Genomic DNA, 19,556 nt, shown 5'->3' on the forward strand with positions numbered 1-19,556 from the left:
TACATAGGCAACCAGAGCAACTCATTTGATGTGGATGAAAGGGAATGGTGGAAGATATTCTGTGACATTCCAAATATCGTCTGTGACTTGTAACAGCTGTATAATTTAGTGTAATTACACACAAATATTTTGCAAGGAGCTCTCCAGCAAAGGAAAAAATGCTGTCATTTTAAACTCTGAAAACAGCCAGTAATGGACTTGTCATGTCTGAAGTGTGAACCTTGTCCTGACAAGACAATTACAGGAGGATGAATGTCATGTCCTGCTGCATCGGTACAATGGGCCTTATCCATTAAGAAATGTACTTACCCATGAATACGTAAAATCTTTGTCGGATTTATCACATGCGCGTACCAGCCAATTGCATTCTCAGGACGGTGTGTTCCAGAGTCAGAGTTCATTCTAAATTAAAAAGCTAGCAGCAATCTGTATAAAAAGCACCCTCCTATTACGGTAAATGGGCATCCTTTTAACACATTACGGCCGAATGAACGTTCGGTGGAACGTCCATTCGGCGACCTGTCCGTCTGTCAAACGTCCGTCGGCGAAACGTCTTTAGGCGAATCATCCGAGTACCGTAATCAACATATATGATTCATTTTGAATGAAAATATGTTTGGTTGAAAATGTGTTTATTCACAAAGTGCAAATCAACATTGGAACATCACAAATTTCTCCATTAAACGTGCATGATTTCACTATTGGGGATGTGTTATAAGTGAATGCAAATTTCTATGCTCCCCTCCACCTTCCCCGATATCGCTGTTATTCCATCACAGACCATAGATACCAACATGTTATACCAAGCATTGAATGCTCGCCTCACTTATCTACCCTTTGCTCTGTGCCACCTTTTTAATGTCAGATATATAAGAATCGTTTGAGTGACGCTGGATAGTAGCAAAGCACAAAGGTGCAGATGGAAGGGCACATAAATTAAGACCATAGAAAACTAAATGGGTTCTTCTTTCAGAAGTAGAATTGATCGACCCCAGGACTAGAAAATAAGGTGGCCAATCAATCCAGAGATGACTTAAAAGGTTCTTCTCCCCGAGGTCATGTTAAACGAAATGCTTTGCTATAGGTTTTGGCAATCTTCCGTATCATCCATATTCTCCACCCATCTTTTCGGCTCATTGAAAAGGCTAGCAGAATTTTGTCAGATCTTCTGTATGCACAGTACAAAAACACTGTGATATCTTGTAAAATCAAATACACCTGAGTGAGTTTTAATTTTTAATTTTAGAATTTAATTTTCAACCGTGTCTCACTTTCTTTTCAAGTAAAATGGTTAAGAATTAGTATGTTAACAAATTCCTTTTTAATTAAATGCTTTAGTGTTATTCAAGGTTTCATGTTGGTAACAGTTTGACCTTGTCTTTTGATTTCTGGGAGCGTTTTAATCAGTATTACAAAATGTTTGCAAATAAGGTTCCCCATATACCATACAATTTGAAATTCAATGACATATTTTGGCTTCATCACTACAAATTTAGGCAAAGCATATTTTATATAACACTGTCAGATTTTGAGCCAGGAGTAATCCTGGTATGCACAAAATTTCATTAGTTATACCTTTTATCTGAGAGTATACTGTAATGATAAATGATGTATGAAAGCATTAGACTAGAAATCCTTTGTATGTGACAAAAAGTATCATTTGAATTATTTTTCCATCATCCCCTCACTACTTTACACCGACATGCTTTGTGCCATAAATCATCTTTTTCTTCTTTATTTGAATATTCTTTTAACATTGTGTGCATAAAGTTATATTACAACTGTTCTGATATGTCCATTAATGATGTCTCATGAAATACAATATCAATCTTTATTATTTTTTCTATAACCACAGTGTTTTTATAGTGCTTATTCTTTTTTTCCAAGCCACGCTAATTCACAATTCCCTCTGTGAAATCAAGCTTTTTTTGTCCGCTAATTCCTGACGGGATTATTTTTCTGTTTTAATAAAGAAGGGTCAAATAGATGTTGATTGCTTTGCCTTGAGACACACGCACATGTCACAAGGCACCATCTTCACTGTAATTTCTAATTAGCGAGCCCTCATCTCAATGGTTAGTATTATCTATTTACATTGAAATAATGTCACCACGTAGTTTTGGAAATTCCTGGGAATAGTCTATGACAGCATTGACATTAGATAAGTGTATACACACACACACACAACATCCATGTGACTCTTCTTACCCCAGATCAGGTCAATATATAGCTCTGAACAAATTGAGCTTAAGCGTTTTATGTCACACTCCTGAAAGGGAATGAACCGTTGTCATGGCGACATGACGTGAATTAACAAAAAAAGATGACTGATGACATTGACGTGACTAATATACTACTCTTTTTTTTTTTGGTCTTTTATTTCTACTCCTTTTTCTTTCTCCATCCTCTATGTGTCTGTGTTATATTTATTTTCTTCTTTCCTCCACCTATCCCTTGAGCCTTGTTGTCTTACCTCACTTATCTTTTCTTCTTGTTTAAGAGACGTGTGTGCTGAGATGTCAAGTGTAAATGACATTGAGTGTGGCCCTCCCAGATACCATCCTAATACAGGCATACCAAATTAAAAGGCTCCGATGAAACGAGCGCGTGCAGTTGTGTTGTTCTTAAGTGTGACTAAAGAAAGGGGCGATGTGATTGAAATTGTAATTATGTTGTAGAAATCTCATTATTTAAAATGATTGGGAACATAAAAAAATACATTGTTTTCAGTTAGTGTAGCTCAGTAAAATCTGAACCCCTTTTCTTGTTGCTATTTTATTTTTACTATTTTTATCAACTGTACTTTTTTGTCTCCTTTTCTCACTGTGTGCTCTTTGGACCCCTTCTCATTCGCACCACTCACGGTGAAGGGGAAGAAAGAGAGATGGGGAAATGACAGGAGGGAGACAGGGAAAATTATGTGATTGAAAGTGATACAAAGTAAGAAGGAAGATGTGGAGGTGGTGTGATGGGGGAAATGAGAGTTTCTAGCCATGTCCCTACCTACTCTGGGGCTAGCCAATCACTAATTCAGAAGACAATTCCCCAGACAGAAAAGAAAAGACAGAGCTGTTTTTTTTCTTCCCGTTTCACCAGCGAACGTTGCGTTATCTGGCAGAAGTGTCATTCCAGCTGGCCATCTATTGCTGGTTCGGGAGTAAAATAAATAGGCTGCAATGTCCTGCATCTCTGAGTAAACAAGTTAGCGAGCACCCACATGCCAGTCCTAAAAAAGAAGCAAACAAAAAGAAAAGGGCGTTGTATAATTAGAGACTGTGTTTTTACCAATCACTGTCGAGCCAAATTAGCCCCTCTCTGTTAGAGAATATATGTCAGGGTGGCTTCTTCTCCTCTCCCTTAATGGCTTCCTGCTTTCCCATATTTGGGTGTCTGCATGCTTCGCGATAAGCCAAACACACGGGCTGAATAGTTTGTTTTCTAAGAGGTAAATTACACGTCGTTTGCATCTGAGCTGGCCAATTACTTTAATAGAATTGAACTTGGTATAATGAGCTGACATTCGCATGCAAGAGATGCAATCAGATGATGCTTCTCTGCCCGTTAGCGGCGGTATCTGGGAGGTGATGGTCAGTTTATCTGTCGGCCATCAAGCCTATGTGAAATGAGTCACCATGAGCTTTAATGAGGGAGCTTCCAGTGTGATTGTGTTAACGATGGTCACTTTTGCAGACATACGAGACACCGGGGCCAAGCCTGTGATGGTCTACATCCACGGGGGGTCCTACATGGAGGGGACGGGCAATATGATTGATGGCAGCATCCTTGCTAGCTATGGGAATGTCATCGTCATCACCCTCAACTACCGTGTTGGAGTTCTTGGTAAGTTTTGGTCTTTTTCATATTTCATCCTTATGGCTCATTCCTTTATCGGTTTGTAAAGTTATTCTGCGGTTTATTTGCTGGGTTTGTGTAATTTGTCGTGAAAAGACAATGTTATGGGGATGATTATCACCTGCTGCCTTTAATACACTGTGTTTACTATTAGAGTGTGAGGCACTTTATGGAAATATTGTGTCTTTCTTGTGAAGCAAAGTATACGTCAATGTCAGAAAATATGACGTCTTGAAAAATAGTATGAAATTCAGTGCAAAGCAAGGTTGAGCCACACAGCTGAATCGTCTTTCAGAAATGGATCAGAATGTGTCGGTACCTGTTCGAGTGTGTGTGTGTGGCATGTTTCTGTATTCATGGGGGTGGAAATGGAGAAAGGCTGTGAAAAATGGCAAGTTAAAGGAAAAAAGAGATCTCCATGGAAACGGCTGCAGCAACACAAATTGGTATTTAAGTCACTAACTAAGCTTTTATGCTATTTCATCCACCATTATACTACAGTTCAAGATTATTCCAAATACTTTTTTTCCGGTATCCCAAAATGTAAACGTTATTGAAAACACTAGTCTGTTTATAGAATGTATATCATTACTTGGAAGAATTGGCAATTAGATAATATTGTTGTTGTTGTTATTGTTGTTGTTTGTGAGTGCAAAGTTTAAAAGTATTTACATTTACGGTGTGGACAGCTGGGGTTTGCCTCCCACTCAGCGACGGTGTGATTATGGTTGTGAATGGTTGTCTGTCTCTGTGTGCCCTACGAATGGCTGGCGACCAGTCAAGGGTGTGGTTTTCGTTTCACCCGAAGTCAGCTGGAATGGCTTTAGAACTTTTGAATGTGGATGGATGGATTTCTATACAGTGGGTGTGACTGAGTCAGAAGAACTACAATTACCATTGACATACTAGTTATTCAGATTCGCTCCATCCATTTTCCATACCGCTTATCTGACTCAGCTCACAGATGAGTTGCAGCCTATCTGTAAGGTAAATAAACAAGGGTCCATCATTCTCAAAGGCAGCAAAGGTTGTAGCTTAGTGCTCATTTTGTCCCGACCCACTGAACTTGCTGGCAGTAGTAATTCAAAGATTTATTACCGTTAGGCTATTGCGTTCTTCTTGGGATGTGTTCTTATTTGTACAATACATTTAATGCTGTACCTACTTGATTTTATTAAATAGATTGAACTAAATAAACACAATCTGGATGCGGTTTCTGGTCAAAAGGTTCTTTAAGTAGAGAAGAGTCAATAACAATTTTGAAAAGCTTGACCTGTCAATATTGAAATTTGAAAATCTGTAAGGTTTAAAAAAATGATGTGCAGTTCACAAGATGAATGAATGAAAAAGTTTCAGGAGAAGAGAATGACTAAATAGAATCAGGTCTTTTCGGCTTTTTACTTCGGATCGTCCAACACCAATCCAATACCAATACCTTTTAATGCTGGAACAGTTTGAATGTGAGACATGTGTCATTCCACTACATGGGTATTATCTGACTGAATTCACATTCTAATGGAAAAACAGAGAAGAATTCATCTAGTGGATGCAAAACAATTAGCACACAGTGGTACTATATGCAATGTCAATACAAATTTCACAACTTCTCACATTAGTAGAGTGAAGAACAGCAGACATAACAATCGTAATCATTATGTTGGGGCTCCTTAAGTATGTAAATACTGTATAAATCACAGCAAAATTAGTGACCAAATGCGGCTAACTAATTCTACAGATGTGTTTAGCGAACAAGCTCCAGATTTTTTACTAATCGACTAATTTCCAATCCCCCAAAATTTGTTAAATCAGCCTGATCGATCAGTTAACCAGTGCACTATTATTTTTCATTAGTTGGTATTTACACTTAAAGCACAGTTCAGTAAGGGCAAAAATATTCTATCTTAGTGCTTGGAAGGAGAACGGATGTTCCAAGTACTGTATTTTAGTGCTTTCACGTGGAATACTTGGAACATGTCGAAAACCATAATTTCTGTTGTAAAGTAATCCAAAAATTAATTTAATGCCTTTAATACCCACCCGGAAAATTCTAATTCGAATCTTAATAAAGGTACCCCTGGATCATAATGCTACATGAAACTAATGGTGTGAGGCTCATAATGTAAAGCCAAAAGGTGTTTGGGTGAATTTATGCTCATATTTCTTTTATGGCACTTCAATTATGAGTCAGATGTTGTATTCTCACTGGCGTATTTCACTAAATGCCATTCTACATGCATGCACACGACCCCTGCAAAACAGGGCATGTCAATGCTCTAAGCAGACACATAGTAATGCATGTGCATGGAAGACTAAGTTCGTCCAACGAGGGGGCTGTTGCGGTTTTCAATGTACCCGCACAGATGTGCTTGACTCACATGCACAAACACACAGAGTTGGTCTCTTGGTGAGCTCCTTCTGAGAAATGAGCAGTGAAGAAGTGATGCGTGTGCTCAGGCGATAATGTAGCATGGTCTGATAATCTCCCCATGGTGCGTCTTTAGCTGTTATTACAGACGCACTCTTGGAGCGCAAATAAAACCAAGGCCAGTGAGAAATCAGTGCATGATGGGAAAATTAGCACAAAAGCTGTTTGAAACATTATGGCTCCTACCATTCGCCCAACATGACATGTTGCAGTTAGTTAGTAATTTGCTTAGCTTTCATGGACTCAATGAGTATTGTTCCAAAATTACATGTGCATTATACGCATGCCTTAACCATTTAATTCATAAGCTGCCAATGACGGATTCAAACATCCAAACAATTTTAATAAGGAGAGGAATGCAATTATTATTTGTGATGTAAAGAGTTCCATGACCAACCTTATAGGAAAATCTGGATTTAAATTTTAACTGGAAATTAACATGAATCCCAGAGCCAACTGCGTTTGATATTGAAAGTTCGACTCCACTTATTCATTAAGGATTGATTAGGAATCAGGCTAACAACTAGGCTACTGGGCATGTATTACCGTACAACATATAATAGTCTTGCTTAAAAGTTATATACGTTTTTATTTTTAAATGAGGTCAAGTGAATGGAAATGCCGCACTTGTAATTTCAACTCATGTCATCCTTCAACTCAAGTAAACCATCATCGTGTTGAGTTTATTTATATAAGAAGTTAAATTAGCCATTTTTTTCACTGCCTAAGAGGAAACGATTTAATGTAAACAGACAAATAAATAAATAAGGCTTCTGAACAGCTATTTCAATTAAGCTGCTTAAATAGATGAGGGAATAATGGAAGCAGAGAGAATTAGACAAGTTAATGAGTTTAAAGAAAAGCAGACAAGGCAAATCGAACCATATTTTCTGACAGTAATATCGCTCCAATGGTATCCACGGGCAGTTGGAATATGGTATTAATAATGCATAAACACCTTTGAAATGCACACAGCAGTCTGAATATTAACTGTAACGCAGTCTTTGGAAACTAGTCTCTCTCAAACAAATATGTACTGAAATATATTTCAAAGTGTGAATTTAAGAAAAAACAAAGAAACATTTTCAGCAGTTTTATTGCAACAAATTAAGTCCAAAACCTTTCAAAATGTCATTGATTAATGTTTTATTCATATTTCATTTGTTTTGTTTGAGATTCCCTGCATTTATCATCTCCCCCAGCTTTTCAATGTTACTCCTAATGGATCAAAATTATTGAGAGATGCTGCTTTGTGTATTATGAAATATAGATGGAGCATTTGTTTTGTTTCCGAAACACGAGCTACAGTGCATGTGATGTATATTTCAGCACTGCTTTAAAACATTTGGCCGATTCACCAGTGAATAGACCAACTATACGCCGAGTAGTTTGAATTCTATTCTGTGATGTTTTTAAAATGCTGCCACTCGTGTTCCAATTAAAGACAAGTCCACAAAGTTTCTATCGTCCTCCTGCAGCTTTAAGCTCTCTGCTGCTGAAACGGTAATTATTGCTTCAAAGAGTACACCACAATTCTCCTGAGTTCCCATTTAGAAACTTTCACATCTTACCCTCTTACTCTGTAGACGATTGAACTTTTCACAGTTGATCATTAATCACTTGTTGACCCATCGCTGGTTGATTAGCACTCATTGTGCTTTGAGTCGGGTCACTCGCTTCAGGTCAGGAATGGAAGAGCCCGACTTACTGCTCATTGAACTGTATGTGTTTGAAAGAGAGAGCATGTAACTGTTATAGCAAAATTTGCCTAAAAACAAGCAAAACAAAAAAAATGACAGTACTTTTACTTTTGCCTTTAAGTTAAAAAAACGGTTGTTTACAATTAATGCAGGAATGTAAGAGAAGGAATTATCATTTCAGTTTTCATATGCAAACACTTTATCCATTTTAATTTGGGGGCAAGTTGATATTTAAGGTAATTTAAACTTTACCTGAAGTTTAGGGCGGCCTGGCGGCTGAGTGGTTAGCGCGTCGGCCTCACAGTGGGGGACCTGGGTTCAATCCCAGTCAGTCCACCTGTGTGGAGTTTGCAGGTTCCCCCTGGGCCTACGTGGGTTTTCTCCAGGTACTTCAGCTTGCTCTCACATTCCAAAGACATGCATGGTAGGCTGATTGGACACTCTAAATTGCCCCTAGGTATGAGTGTGAGCACGAATGGTTGTTTGTCTCCTTGTGCCCTGCGATTGGCTGGCCACCAAATCAGGGTGTCCCCGCCTCTGGCTTTAAAGTCAGCTGGGATAGGCTCCAGCACCCCCTTGCGACCCTAGTGAGGATACAACGGTTCAGAAAATGAGACATGCAGTTTAAAATTTATAAAGACCTGGTCTCCAGTACCTTAACATTAAATTTTGGATCACAAAGGTATTTGGTATACACATAAAACCACAAGACCGAAAATGGGATGTCCACAAATCATGGTTCTATTTTTTGTATTAGTTTCAAATATTATTTTAGTGTGAAGAGGCTGGCAGCAAATGATCATGGCAAGCTCTCCCAGTCTAAATGTATCAGGCATCCAGCGCTATCAATGACATCCAATGAGTTCAATGAGTGGCTATAAAGAGTTCATTTAAATAGCATTAGTTTGACAGAGCCTCATAATAGAAAAACATTTTTCACTGCAGTCTTTTGAGAATCGCCCTTGAAAAGCTCACCCAGCTGTGGTGGTTGGTTTTGTATGTCCCAATGGTCCCATTAGCTTTCTCAGGGGCTTTATGATTCTGGCAGGTCACCCAGGGCAAAGTAGTTCCTTGTTGAGGCACCACAGCTCGGAACCCCTCCATGGAGAATAGAAATATTTGAAATGTGTTTTATCTTGTCCGGAAAGGGATCGCTAAGGCCCTTCCGGATGTGCACCTTGAACTGTCTTCCAATATATATTTTTTTGTCTGGAATTGGACTCCATTTTAGTACCTTGGCTAAGAACAATGTGTGTGTCTGTATCTGCTGAGTTGCCACGCCTCTCTAATAATTTGTAATGACTCCTAGTAAAAGAGCGAGTATCTCGTATCACTGCTCTTTACAAATCAAATTACTCACTGGCTGTTCTGGGTACTGTGCATGTTGATTTTTGTTGTTGTTGTTAATATGCATAGGGTGATTTCCCAGTTAACTGGGTAGTCTCAAAGGTGGTCCTGGTGGTGAGGACATCCAAATTTCAGACATCTAAAAATCAAGAACGTCTTTCTTCATCCCCGCTTTCATTATTTTTTAACCTTTGTTGACTGCTGTCTATAGTATCTCTTTTATTTTGGGTAAGGCCTGCCGTTGTACATTTAATCCAGGTTGGTATGAAAAGAACCGTGTCCATTAGAAATAAGCCTAAGGATTGTATTTGAGATGCCTAATGTGACTTTGTCCCGCAAGTCCTTCTCTGCTGTTGAAAATGTGGCTTGTGGTAATTTATCCACCGATTCTGAAAGGAACTGATTTATTAGGTGGGTTTGAATAACATTGCATAGAGGAATTACCAGGTTAACATCTGCTATATGGGCAAATCATTTGAGATACACATTTAATCAGTTGTGTAATCCATCAGGTGCTGGGCTTGGTTCCTTTGGTGATCTTGAATCTTAATACTTTAGTACAAAAATACACTTCGGGTTTCAACTTTATTGGAAAAGTTCAAGAGGAGGCCATTTTCGTTTCCAGCGAGGCCACTCAAGTGCACAAATGTACAAGGCTCATAGATGCATGGTTGGATGATTTTTAGTTTCAGAATCCTCACCTCACCCCCCATCATATACCTTTGGGATGAAGCAGTAGTGACCTGGTGTCACATTTGTTTACTCCATTTGAAGCACTAAAATCAAAAGTTAGAGATTAAACAAGAGCTGGAAAATTATTTAGTTAAAGTTTGAACAACCCCGTAATAAAAATGTTATAGTGCATGTAATAATAACATTTTCAGAGTCACCTCTGCTACCGTTACAATGGGCAGGTAACTAGCTAGATGAACACATAAAGCTATCTTCAAAATTGATAAAAGTCCTGCATTTTAATATTCGCAAAGCAAGTGGTACAGTGTAGAGTAAATTAGTTGAAAGTACTGATCTGTGTCATGTTGCGTAAATAGTTACTTTTCAATGAATTATTTTAGCTTTCACTTTTAAAATTGTCCTTTACTTTAAATAAACAGACTACTTGGCTACCTGTGAAGGGAGAACCCACAGGCAAAATTTAAATCAAAAACTGTACTAATTGCTCTCCTTTCATTCCCTCTAAGTAGGCTCATAGATCTTAAAAACATACTATCATATTTTTTTTTAAGGAGCTTTGCTGTTCATTTTTTTCAGTTTTTCTCCGAACTGCAAATACGAAAGAGATGTAATTTTCTTTTTGTAGTTGGTCCTTATGGAGGTGGCAGGCAGTTCATTTGTACAGTCATCTGTGCCTGGTCTTTTTAAAATTATAAATATATGCCATCTGGTCAAGTTTATACGATTCTGATAACCGTTCACGTAGTGACTGTTAGTCTTCTGCGTATTCTTAATTGCACTGATCGTTAAATTGTGAACTGATGGATGATGGTTCAATAATATCTCTGTAAATTGTCAGTCCATTAACATTTGTACGTGTATCTTTCCCAAAACCAGTCACAGCACACGCACCGTGTGAAGCTGATTGATTAGTGGCAAAATACAAGGGATAAAATTCATTTTCTAATTAGTTGTGACAATAGAAAAACAACAGCAATTGCCAGCAAAATAACAGACATGAATAGAAATTTTGCTGAAGGCTCCCCGCTCATGTGAAACAATTCTCATATTGAATATTCAATATTGGCATTTGGCACCCCGAAGAGGATCTAGCATTTTGATTATTTAAAAGGAGCGGGGCTTTACATTGTGTTTCTAACAACCCTGGAAGCCTCGTTTGCTAGAAATGTCTGTCGTGGGATTTTGGCCATCATCTTTTCTGTGTATTCAAGTTTTACAGTTTTCTCACAGTACTATATCATAGAATTTACGACGAGCCGTGGGGTCACTGGGCTATTGCGCCCCAAAGATTGAGTAACGCACTACAATTTTTCCACATGACATTACGTTTCTTCCCAACCTGTCTTGTTCTAATATATTGCCTCACATTTCTCATCTTTTCTCATCTTCTAGATTTAATGTGGTGACAATATTTGCTTTTATTAGCCCTCTGTTCACAACTAACCTGTTAATACATACAAAGAGCATTTACATACAAAGAGTATTTACATACAGTTCATGCCCCCTACCTGGCTACTTTTGTCTTTCTCACATTGTTGCTATCTTTGTCACAAATATTCAAGATTAAATATGATAAAAAGTTGTGGTAAACAGGCATTGTAAGTTAATTAAACACTTATCTTAACTAGAGTTGTAGACGGCAAGTGTGAGATCCCATGAGGCACATTTCCACCTCACTATGGAGAAAGGTACATTACACGCTAAAATGCCCTTGTCAGGTTGCGTTTCAAGGTTAGTCCTACAGCCAGCTAGGATTCGCATTCACTCTGTGATTTAAACAACTCATAAGGCATCCAAAGCAATCACAGCTTGTCTCATATGGTCATTCTGTGCCGCTGCATGGTCTAATGACCATTACTTTTTGTACACGGTGACCTGAAATGGGGCTGTCATGGCCACCACGGGCATGTAAACTTTGTTTTACCAATAAAACAAAATGCAGATGGATATTAAGGATTCCAGACTGACATTTAATGAGGGACTTTTGACTCTAAAATTCATTACATTACAAAATTCAATACATTTACAATACATGGAGTCATTGCGAAAGTCCAAAATGTTCATTGAATTCTAAGATGCATAATAAAGTAGTGCAGAATTTTTTAAAGCTATCTAAGATATTTTCCTATTTAAATAATATTCAATTTTTCCTTCGCAGTTTTTGTGTTTTAATCCTAAATCACCCCAAAATGTATACTTGGAGAATTGTATGAGCCTGGATAGTTTTTTTTAAATACTCTTTGAAAAGATTCTATCATTTAGTTAGTGTGTATAAATCTGTGATAGTGGGATGTTAAATTCATACACAGAAAATCGAAAATTATATCTGGTTTATTATTGTGTGAATTCCTCCAAAAGGAAAAAGAACAATCGCGAATGTGGAAGGGTAAGAGACATAGTCCCTAGTCAATTGCTTACTGGTGGGTAGGTAACTCGGCTTCAAATCTCAGCCTGAAAATTAACTCTAAAATTTGGGGCAGATGGGCTAGATTAAATGCTTGACATCGAGGTTCTATTGTTCGCCTCTCACCGTGTCCAAATAACATGTTTCCTTGCCACTCAAAAATATTGATTAAAGGTAAAAGGCCCAGAAGTCTAAAAAGGTCTGGCCTGAGAAAACTATTGATGTCAAATAGAAGTATCACAGCAGAAAAAAAAGAATTTCAGCACCTTAGCAGAAATAAATATTCTTTCATGGTTCACGTTATTCATTTTTGTAGCTGTTAAACCGGAATAACATAATGTAACTCCTGCTAATTACCTAATTAAACATGATTTTATCATTCGGGGAAAGACAGTTTGACGAAATAGTGTTTTGACTTAAATACTAAGTGGATATTTTTTAAATGGGCAGTTCCCAACACATTATGTGGTCTTTTGTATCACCGGCCGGCTACATATTGCACTTTGTGACAGGTTTTATTTTACTACTGTAAAATAACCTTTTGTTGCAAGGTATTAAATGAGTATTCCCTCAACCTTTTATGTGTTATTGCTTTCCAAGTCTCCGTATGACATAATGATTGTGCAACGTTTAGCAGCAGTAATTGATGGATGCTCGTGAAAGGTGGCTAAGTCTCAACATTGGAAAAGTAAAGAGACTAGACTAGATTTGTCTAAAGGGCAAAGGACCAATACAATAAAGTACGCAGAGGGACATAAAAGAACAACAACCATAAAACAATGACATTGATGCTTTAAAATTACTATTTCAGATTTTTTGTTTTTGTCTTACTCTCCACCCATATCTCATAACAGCAGAAATACCACTATAATTCTAAGACTTTAAATACAGTAAAGTATGTCACTGTCAGTGTAAGATACATTTATCCAAATCATTTTTTTAGAATCTCTAAGTCAATTGTAAAACATATTTTTTGTGGTGCATGAAAGATCTCTTTGTGGTCATTCCTTGCTTGAATGCCGGCCGTGTATCACTTTTTCTCGGTTGGGCTGGAAAGTGTGGGCTTTTCATGACACCACATTTTATACCGACTGCGTTTGCCTTTATGAGGTTTGTAAAACTCACAAAAAACACTATCTTTGGTTTCTCCTTCAGGCCAAATATGTATACATGCAAGATATTTATGAGCACAAGGCACTATTTACCCCATTCAAATCAACCATGAATGACATTATTGACCATACCGTTTTTTTTTTTTGTCAGGGCCCAGTTAATGTGTTAGAAGGAAACTGTTGTTGTGGCTGTGAACTACCTTTTTATTAGACCTCCTTTTTGAAAATTACTTTCGAGTCCAGCACATATCTAAATATTCCCATCTTTATTAAAGAACAAACCTGACTACTCCTCGAAACCCATTACACTTTGTCAGCTTCACAAAAGACAAGTCATTGTTCTGACATTCACTAATTTATTCATATCTCAGAAATAACTTACCCAGATTGCTGTCTGCTATTTTAGTAATGTGAAATGACTGCAAATTCTTGGAATTTTCCCCCTTCCTGAATCGGGGCGTGATATTCGGGGGTGACTGCAGATTGCGCTGCATTGATGTATATTTGTAAGACGATTAGTGAATCATCACTTTGAGAGATCAGAGCTTGAGTAGGTGTGGCTGGAGAGTAGGAATGTCACGGTTCATTTTTGTTTGCTATAAAACATTACACAAAATTCAATTGCTACGCTCACAAGTTTATCAATGAAGACCAATGTAGCTAATTGATTAGTTGTGTTTCGATAAAGCTTGTAGCCGGGGCTGACTTTGGCTTGTTCTGAATTAGTCCTTAATTATGCTGTTATAATAGGCCTAGACTTCTGGCGGATTCCCCATGATGCAAAAATCTCTCCTCCTCTCCATCTGTTCACCTTCATATCCTGTTACTGAATATTTCTAACATCATTTGCATCATCTCTGTGGCGGCACGTTTGAAAAACACTGTCAATGATTGTTATTAATATTAGGAGTAGAAAGTGTCAACGTGTTATTTCTACTGGCAATTGGCTACACTGAGGCTTCTTTAGGTATCTGTCAGTTCCCATTTTTCTGCTACTAACAAAGAATATCTAGGTCATATTGTTTCAAAGAAACTGAATTATTTAACAGAAACACGCATGTTCTTGTAACCGTATATTTAATCTCCTGATGAACATCTATACATCAATCGACTCCCTTGTCCATCCATCCGCCTACACTTTTCCAGTCAGCACTTTAAATCGAATATGGGAATGGCTAGGATGTAGTTTATATTTCCAGTGGGAAATTTGTTCAGAACACTGCAGCATTGCAACACTGAAATTCATTATGTCACAACAGGAGGTGACTCCAAACTGTACAGCAGATAAATTACGATAGAAACTTTTCGGACCGTCTTTTGAAGAAAAAACGGACATATTATATTATGTGCTCTGAAAAACAATCCAAATTATTTAAGGCAAATTTTACAAATATGCCTCATAGGACTCGATAACCTAAGATTCGAAGTTGAGAGGAAGATTGGTCAGAAGAATGAATTGTGGATTCAGAACTCCCAGATGGGCCTTGCGGTGGCCTTTTGTACACAGTTAATAATTACATTTTATCCATTTTTGTTGGTGGCTAGTTCTTTCCCCATTCAGTAATTCACCACTTTGAATTGAATTAATTTGCATGAACTGTTTTACTATCAGAGTGTGAGCGTGAATGGTTGTCTATCTCCTTGTGCTACTGAGAAAACAGTCATTATGTATATTGCTAATTGTAATGCAGAGTTTATATACACTTTTGACATGTATCTGAGTATATCAACATGTTTCGATGCACTCGTGTCTTGCCTGTTATGGCATTAATTATCAGCTGGCAGAGCTGACCACCGAGGATAGCCATCCTCACAGTTCTCCTTACTGATGCCACACAAAGCTCTGATACAGAAGAGCAGGAAGACTACACAAATTAAAGTGATGACTAGCAAGATGTTCGCCCGTAGTGGGGAAAGTAGACGGAGGAGTAAGGAAAAGATGTTGGATTAGAGATGACCTCGGGGGCGTGGTTGGCAAAGAGTGGCACTTGAGGTGGCAGTGAAGGAGATTGCTCTGCAAACGTAGGTGGACATTTTGGTATAATGGATTGAAGTGGGTAGTGTGGCTGAGAAGGGCAAATAACACTGTGTGGTGTGCTCTTATAGCGGCTGAAGCTGCACCAATCGAAGGTAGAAAGGCTCCAAGAGAAATGTGTGAACAATGTCTGGTCGCAACGCGTTTCATCACACCTCTCGAGTGGGAGAGAGATTTTATTTGAATCGATAAGAGGTGACAAATCTGTCTTTAAGTGTATTTGCCTTACATAAAAATGTACAGATCTTAGGTCTCTTGCTGTTTGTAGATGGTTCTTATTGCTGGTTCTTGATGTAATTTAACTGAAAGATGATTGCTTACCTTTTTAATCAAATTGTATTGGGTCAAATCATAATGGATTAAAAAAAAGAATGAATGTGTTCAGTTAATAAAGGCTTTAAATCTATAGCTGGGTAGGCAATCTCCTCTTGGACAGGGAAGTAATATTATAAAGTAATTGTTGGCTTCTTTCTATCAGTAATGAAAATACCACATTGGCCACTAAAAAACCTTTAATAAACTAAACCAAGGAAAACAGTGAAGATTTTTGCACCCCATCCGACTAAAGGAAAGTAAAATGAAAACTAATTAAACTGGTCTTGATAAAAATGATTGTACCTGGAATATTTTGTTGACTTACTTAATGAAGCAATCATTCAACAATTGCTCCCAACTTTTAATGAGACCACTGCAATAGCAAGTGTTTAAGTCATTTCTTGGGAGTAAGCTGTTCCAGATTGCCCAAGGTGACAATAGCTACGTAAACCCTGCAAGTCAATACCGGTTTCTTTGTCCATAAGCAACACTTGTCTATTTTTTTTCATGTTTTGAGAGACAATCCAATTTTGATTTTTTTCATTTTCGACCTGGGCTCATTGCATCCACAATGCTTAAATATTTTCTCAACATACATATCTCAAATCTGGAAGACATACTGGTTGTTATTCACACTACACATTCACAACACAATATTTTTTTATCTTTGTGGTTTCAGTTCAATCAGCACAGTGGATGTATACCGTATTTTCCGGTCTATAAGTCACACTTTTTTCGGAGTTTGTCTGGACCTGTACCCAATACTCAAGTGTGACTTATGCAGGTTTTTTTTCGCTCTCTCCGAACCACCGAAAGCCTATTATGTTGGGTTTTTTAGGCTATCTTTATCAGCAAAACTGTTATGTTAGCAGATGCCTATTAAGCCTGTTGTTTTCCAATTTATTAGTGTTATTTTAATCTATGTTGTCAGTTTCTGATTAAACAAAAATGTATATGCCAGTAAGACTAACATATATATATATGTTCTTATTCATAGTGCATTCTTTGGCTGCTGCGACTTATATTCCGAAAAATACAGTAATACCTTGACATACGAGAAAATTCCGAGCAAATATTTGCCTTGAGATATGAGACAAGTTTTGAGATTCTTTCTCGCCGCAACTTCCTCAAACAATGGGGGTAGAATTGCATTTTTTCGTGTTTATTTCCCGTTAGTCAGTGCAGAATAGGGAACAACAATGGGTGCAAAGCAAGCATGTGGTGGAGGTACTACAAGTAGTTCTTTCAATATGCTAAGAAGATTGTTAAACCCTGCTTAGCCTATTGTGAGATAGAATAAAAATTTGATATCCATCGACGCCTCTGCAGGATGATCAAAAATTGAAAGATTGTTACTGTTCGACAAAACATACAACAGACACGAATGAATAATAGCAGAAGTTGTGTATATAACAAGTTTTCTTTATAAAGCTAAAAGACAAAAAATATGGCATAGGTTAGCATAGAATCCTCAAAATACTGCTAATTATTATTTATAGATATTATATAAAGAAAAAAATATCTTTATGATCATACAGTGATGCATCATGCTTAGCATGCAGTTTTCTTCCCGTTTCTCTGTATTTTATTTGTTTAGAACGTAAGTGTAGGGAGACAAGAACAAAAAGAAGTTTTGCATCAAGAGCAGGGACAAAGGGAAATTAAATTACAGCAAGACAAAGCAGCTTTGAAAAAAAGGTCGTGCAGATGGTTGATATCTAATAATTAATTTTAAAATTGCATAGACCTTTTTATTGCTGTGGCCTTACTTATTTGTTAATACATTAAGATGAGGTTTACATATGTGCTATATATTTCATGTAATGAATTGAAAATGAGAAGCAAGAACATGAAATGCCCATTCATACCACATTGAATGGTCAAAAAAGAAAGGTAGGAATAAAGAATATTTCAGAACTCATTATGTCTGCCTTCGATTTTTTTTTTACTCCTGTCTGTTCTGATTTTTTACTTTTATTTTTATGGAAGATAAGCAGCATCCTGACTTAATTGATTTTTACATTTTTATGTCTGGCATTGTTCTTTAGAGACAAAAATTGTTTAAGAGACTTTTGGGCATATCATGTGTGTCTGCTGCAGTTGAATGGTAGCTTCTCTTGAATAATAGTGGTGAAATGTGTAGATAAATCTTGAATGTCTTGTTGGAGCTACGTGGCTTCAGGTGCTGCCTGACATTCTCTCTTAGGAGCTGTCTGTCAAAGTGATGCCGGGCCTCTGGAGTGCTGTCTGTCTCTCTGTCTGATTTCTTTCCAATACAGCCCGTTTCTTTTCCGCCATGTGAGCATGGAAGCGTATCAGGCAGCAATACTTTTTGGGCTTTTCTGTTTTACCCACCTAGGCTTTATCTTGCTGTATGCAAATGTATTAAAATCCTTTACTGCTATTTCAAAGCTCCCCTCCAGTAAACGATGTAGCACAATTGCTTTAGCAATGCAAGCTGCAAAATAGCAACTCACATCTGGTTCATATATTGGCCAAATGCCCATGTGAGTTGTGACCCCATGCCAGTTGTCCTTTACACTCAGTCGCTGCATGCTGGCAAGTTGACCTTTATCATTAACCCTGCTGTGTGCCTGTCATTTGAAGTCTTTATTATTCATGCTGTCTTCTGGGTATATTGTATAAAGGCGTTGAGTAGTATCAAGGAGGGATGCGTGGCATGTTAGTGCATTTGCGCTTGGCAATTAAAGCACTAAAGCTGCTGGAACATTTGAGGCAACCATAAAATCAACAATTAATGAAATGTGACCTAAAGATTTTTTTTTTTAATCGCGATAATCCAACACAGAAAAAAAACGGTGGTAATCCACAGTCCCCCTGGTTTAACCATATCAGCATTAAAATTCAGATTTGTTCCAGTAGAAAACAGTTTGATAATGATATCATCATCAAGAAAGTTGTTAAAAGAACATAATTATGACAGATTTTTTTAAATGTCTTTATAGCAGGGAAAATGATCCTTTTATACCGCTTTTTTATTGCTTATTAGGGGTGTAACAATCAATCGATCTGGACCGATATTTTGATTAGTGAAGAAAAACATTGACTCATGTTATCATTGAGATGTTTTGTCATGAGGAATGGTTTTCATTCTTGTCTAAGATGCATTGTCAAATACATCAGAATTGTTTTGTATTTTATATTTCTCTAGCTAAAATTGTTTTAAAATTGTAAATAATATTGAATTGTGTTAATCCAATGCTGAATCGATTCATGCCAGACGTAATTTTATCAAACATCATATGAATCCATATTGTGCCCTCATGAAATTGGTCATTTATATTCCTACTGCTTGCCAGCGACACTGTTCACAAGTTACCAAACAAAGTTACACAACTATAAAAAATGTAACCTCTTCAAATAATATTTGACATGTTTTTGGAATGTGGGAGTAACTCAAAGAAAAATCAAGCAGTCGTCGGAAAACAAAGAAAATCTGGAACCCGAATAGTCTAATTCCATTACTGTACATGTTTATCATAACTATTCTCACTATCATCCGACTTTGCCACTTGCCTTTGCTCAAACGTATGCTACTGTGTACTGAGTCAGCCATCTCTGTTAAAAAGTAAAACTGAACCTCTCCTGATGGGCTGTGATTGTCTAAGCTGCTGAATCAAAAGGCAAACATGCAGTTCACACTCTACTTTTC

General features: G+C 37.4%; 1 protein-coding gene across 3 annotated transcripts in view; it reads left to right on the forward strand.

Annotated features, from left to right (window-relative positions):
- nlgn3a (neuroligin 3a) overlaps positions 1-19,556 on the forward strand; it is a 131,543-nt gene that overhangs the window by 44,454 nt on the left and 67,533 nt on the right. For all 3 annotated transcript variants that reach the window (XM_077610230.1, XM_077610231.1, XM_077610233.1), the window contains one exon: positions 3,691-3,840. In XM_077610230.1, the coding sequence (XP_077466356.1) occupies positions 3,691-3,840 (150 nt within the window). The remainder of the gene's footprint in view (positions 1-3,690; positions 3,841-19,556) is intronic.

The sequence above is a fragment of the Stigmatopora argus genome, chromosome 9 (genome assembly GCF_051989625.1).
Source record: "Stigmatopora argus isolate UIUO_Sarg chromosome 9, RoL_Sarg_1.0, whole genome shotgun sequence".
Taxonomy (NCBI): Eukaryota; Metazoa; Chordata; class Actinopteri; order Syngnathiformes; family Syngnathidae; genus Stigmatopora; species Stigmatopora argus.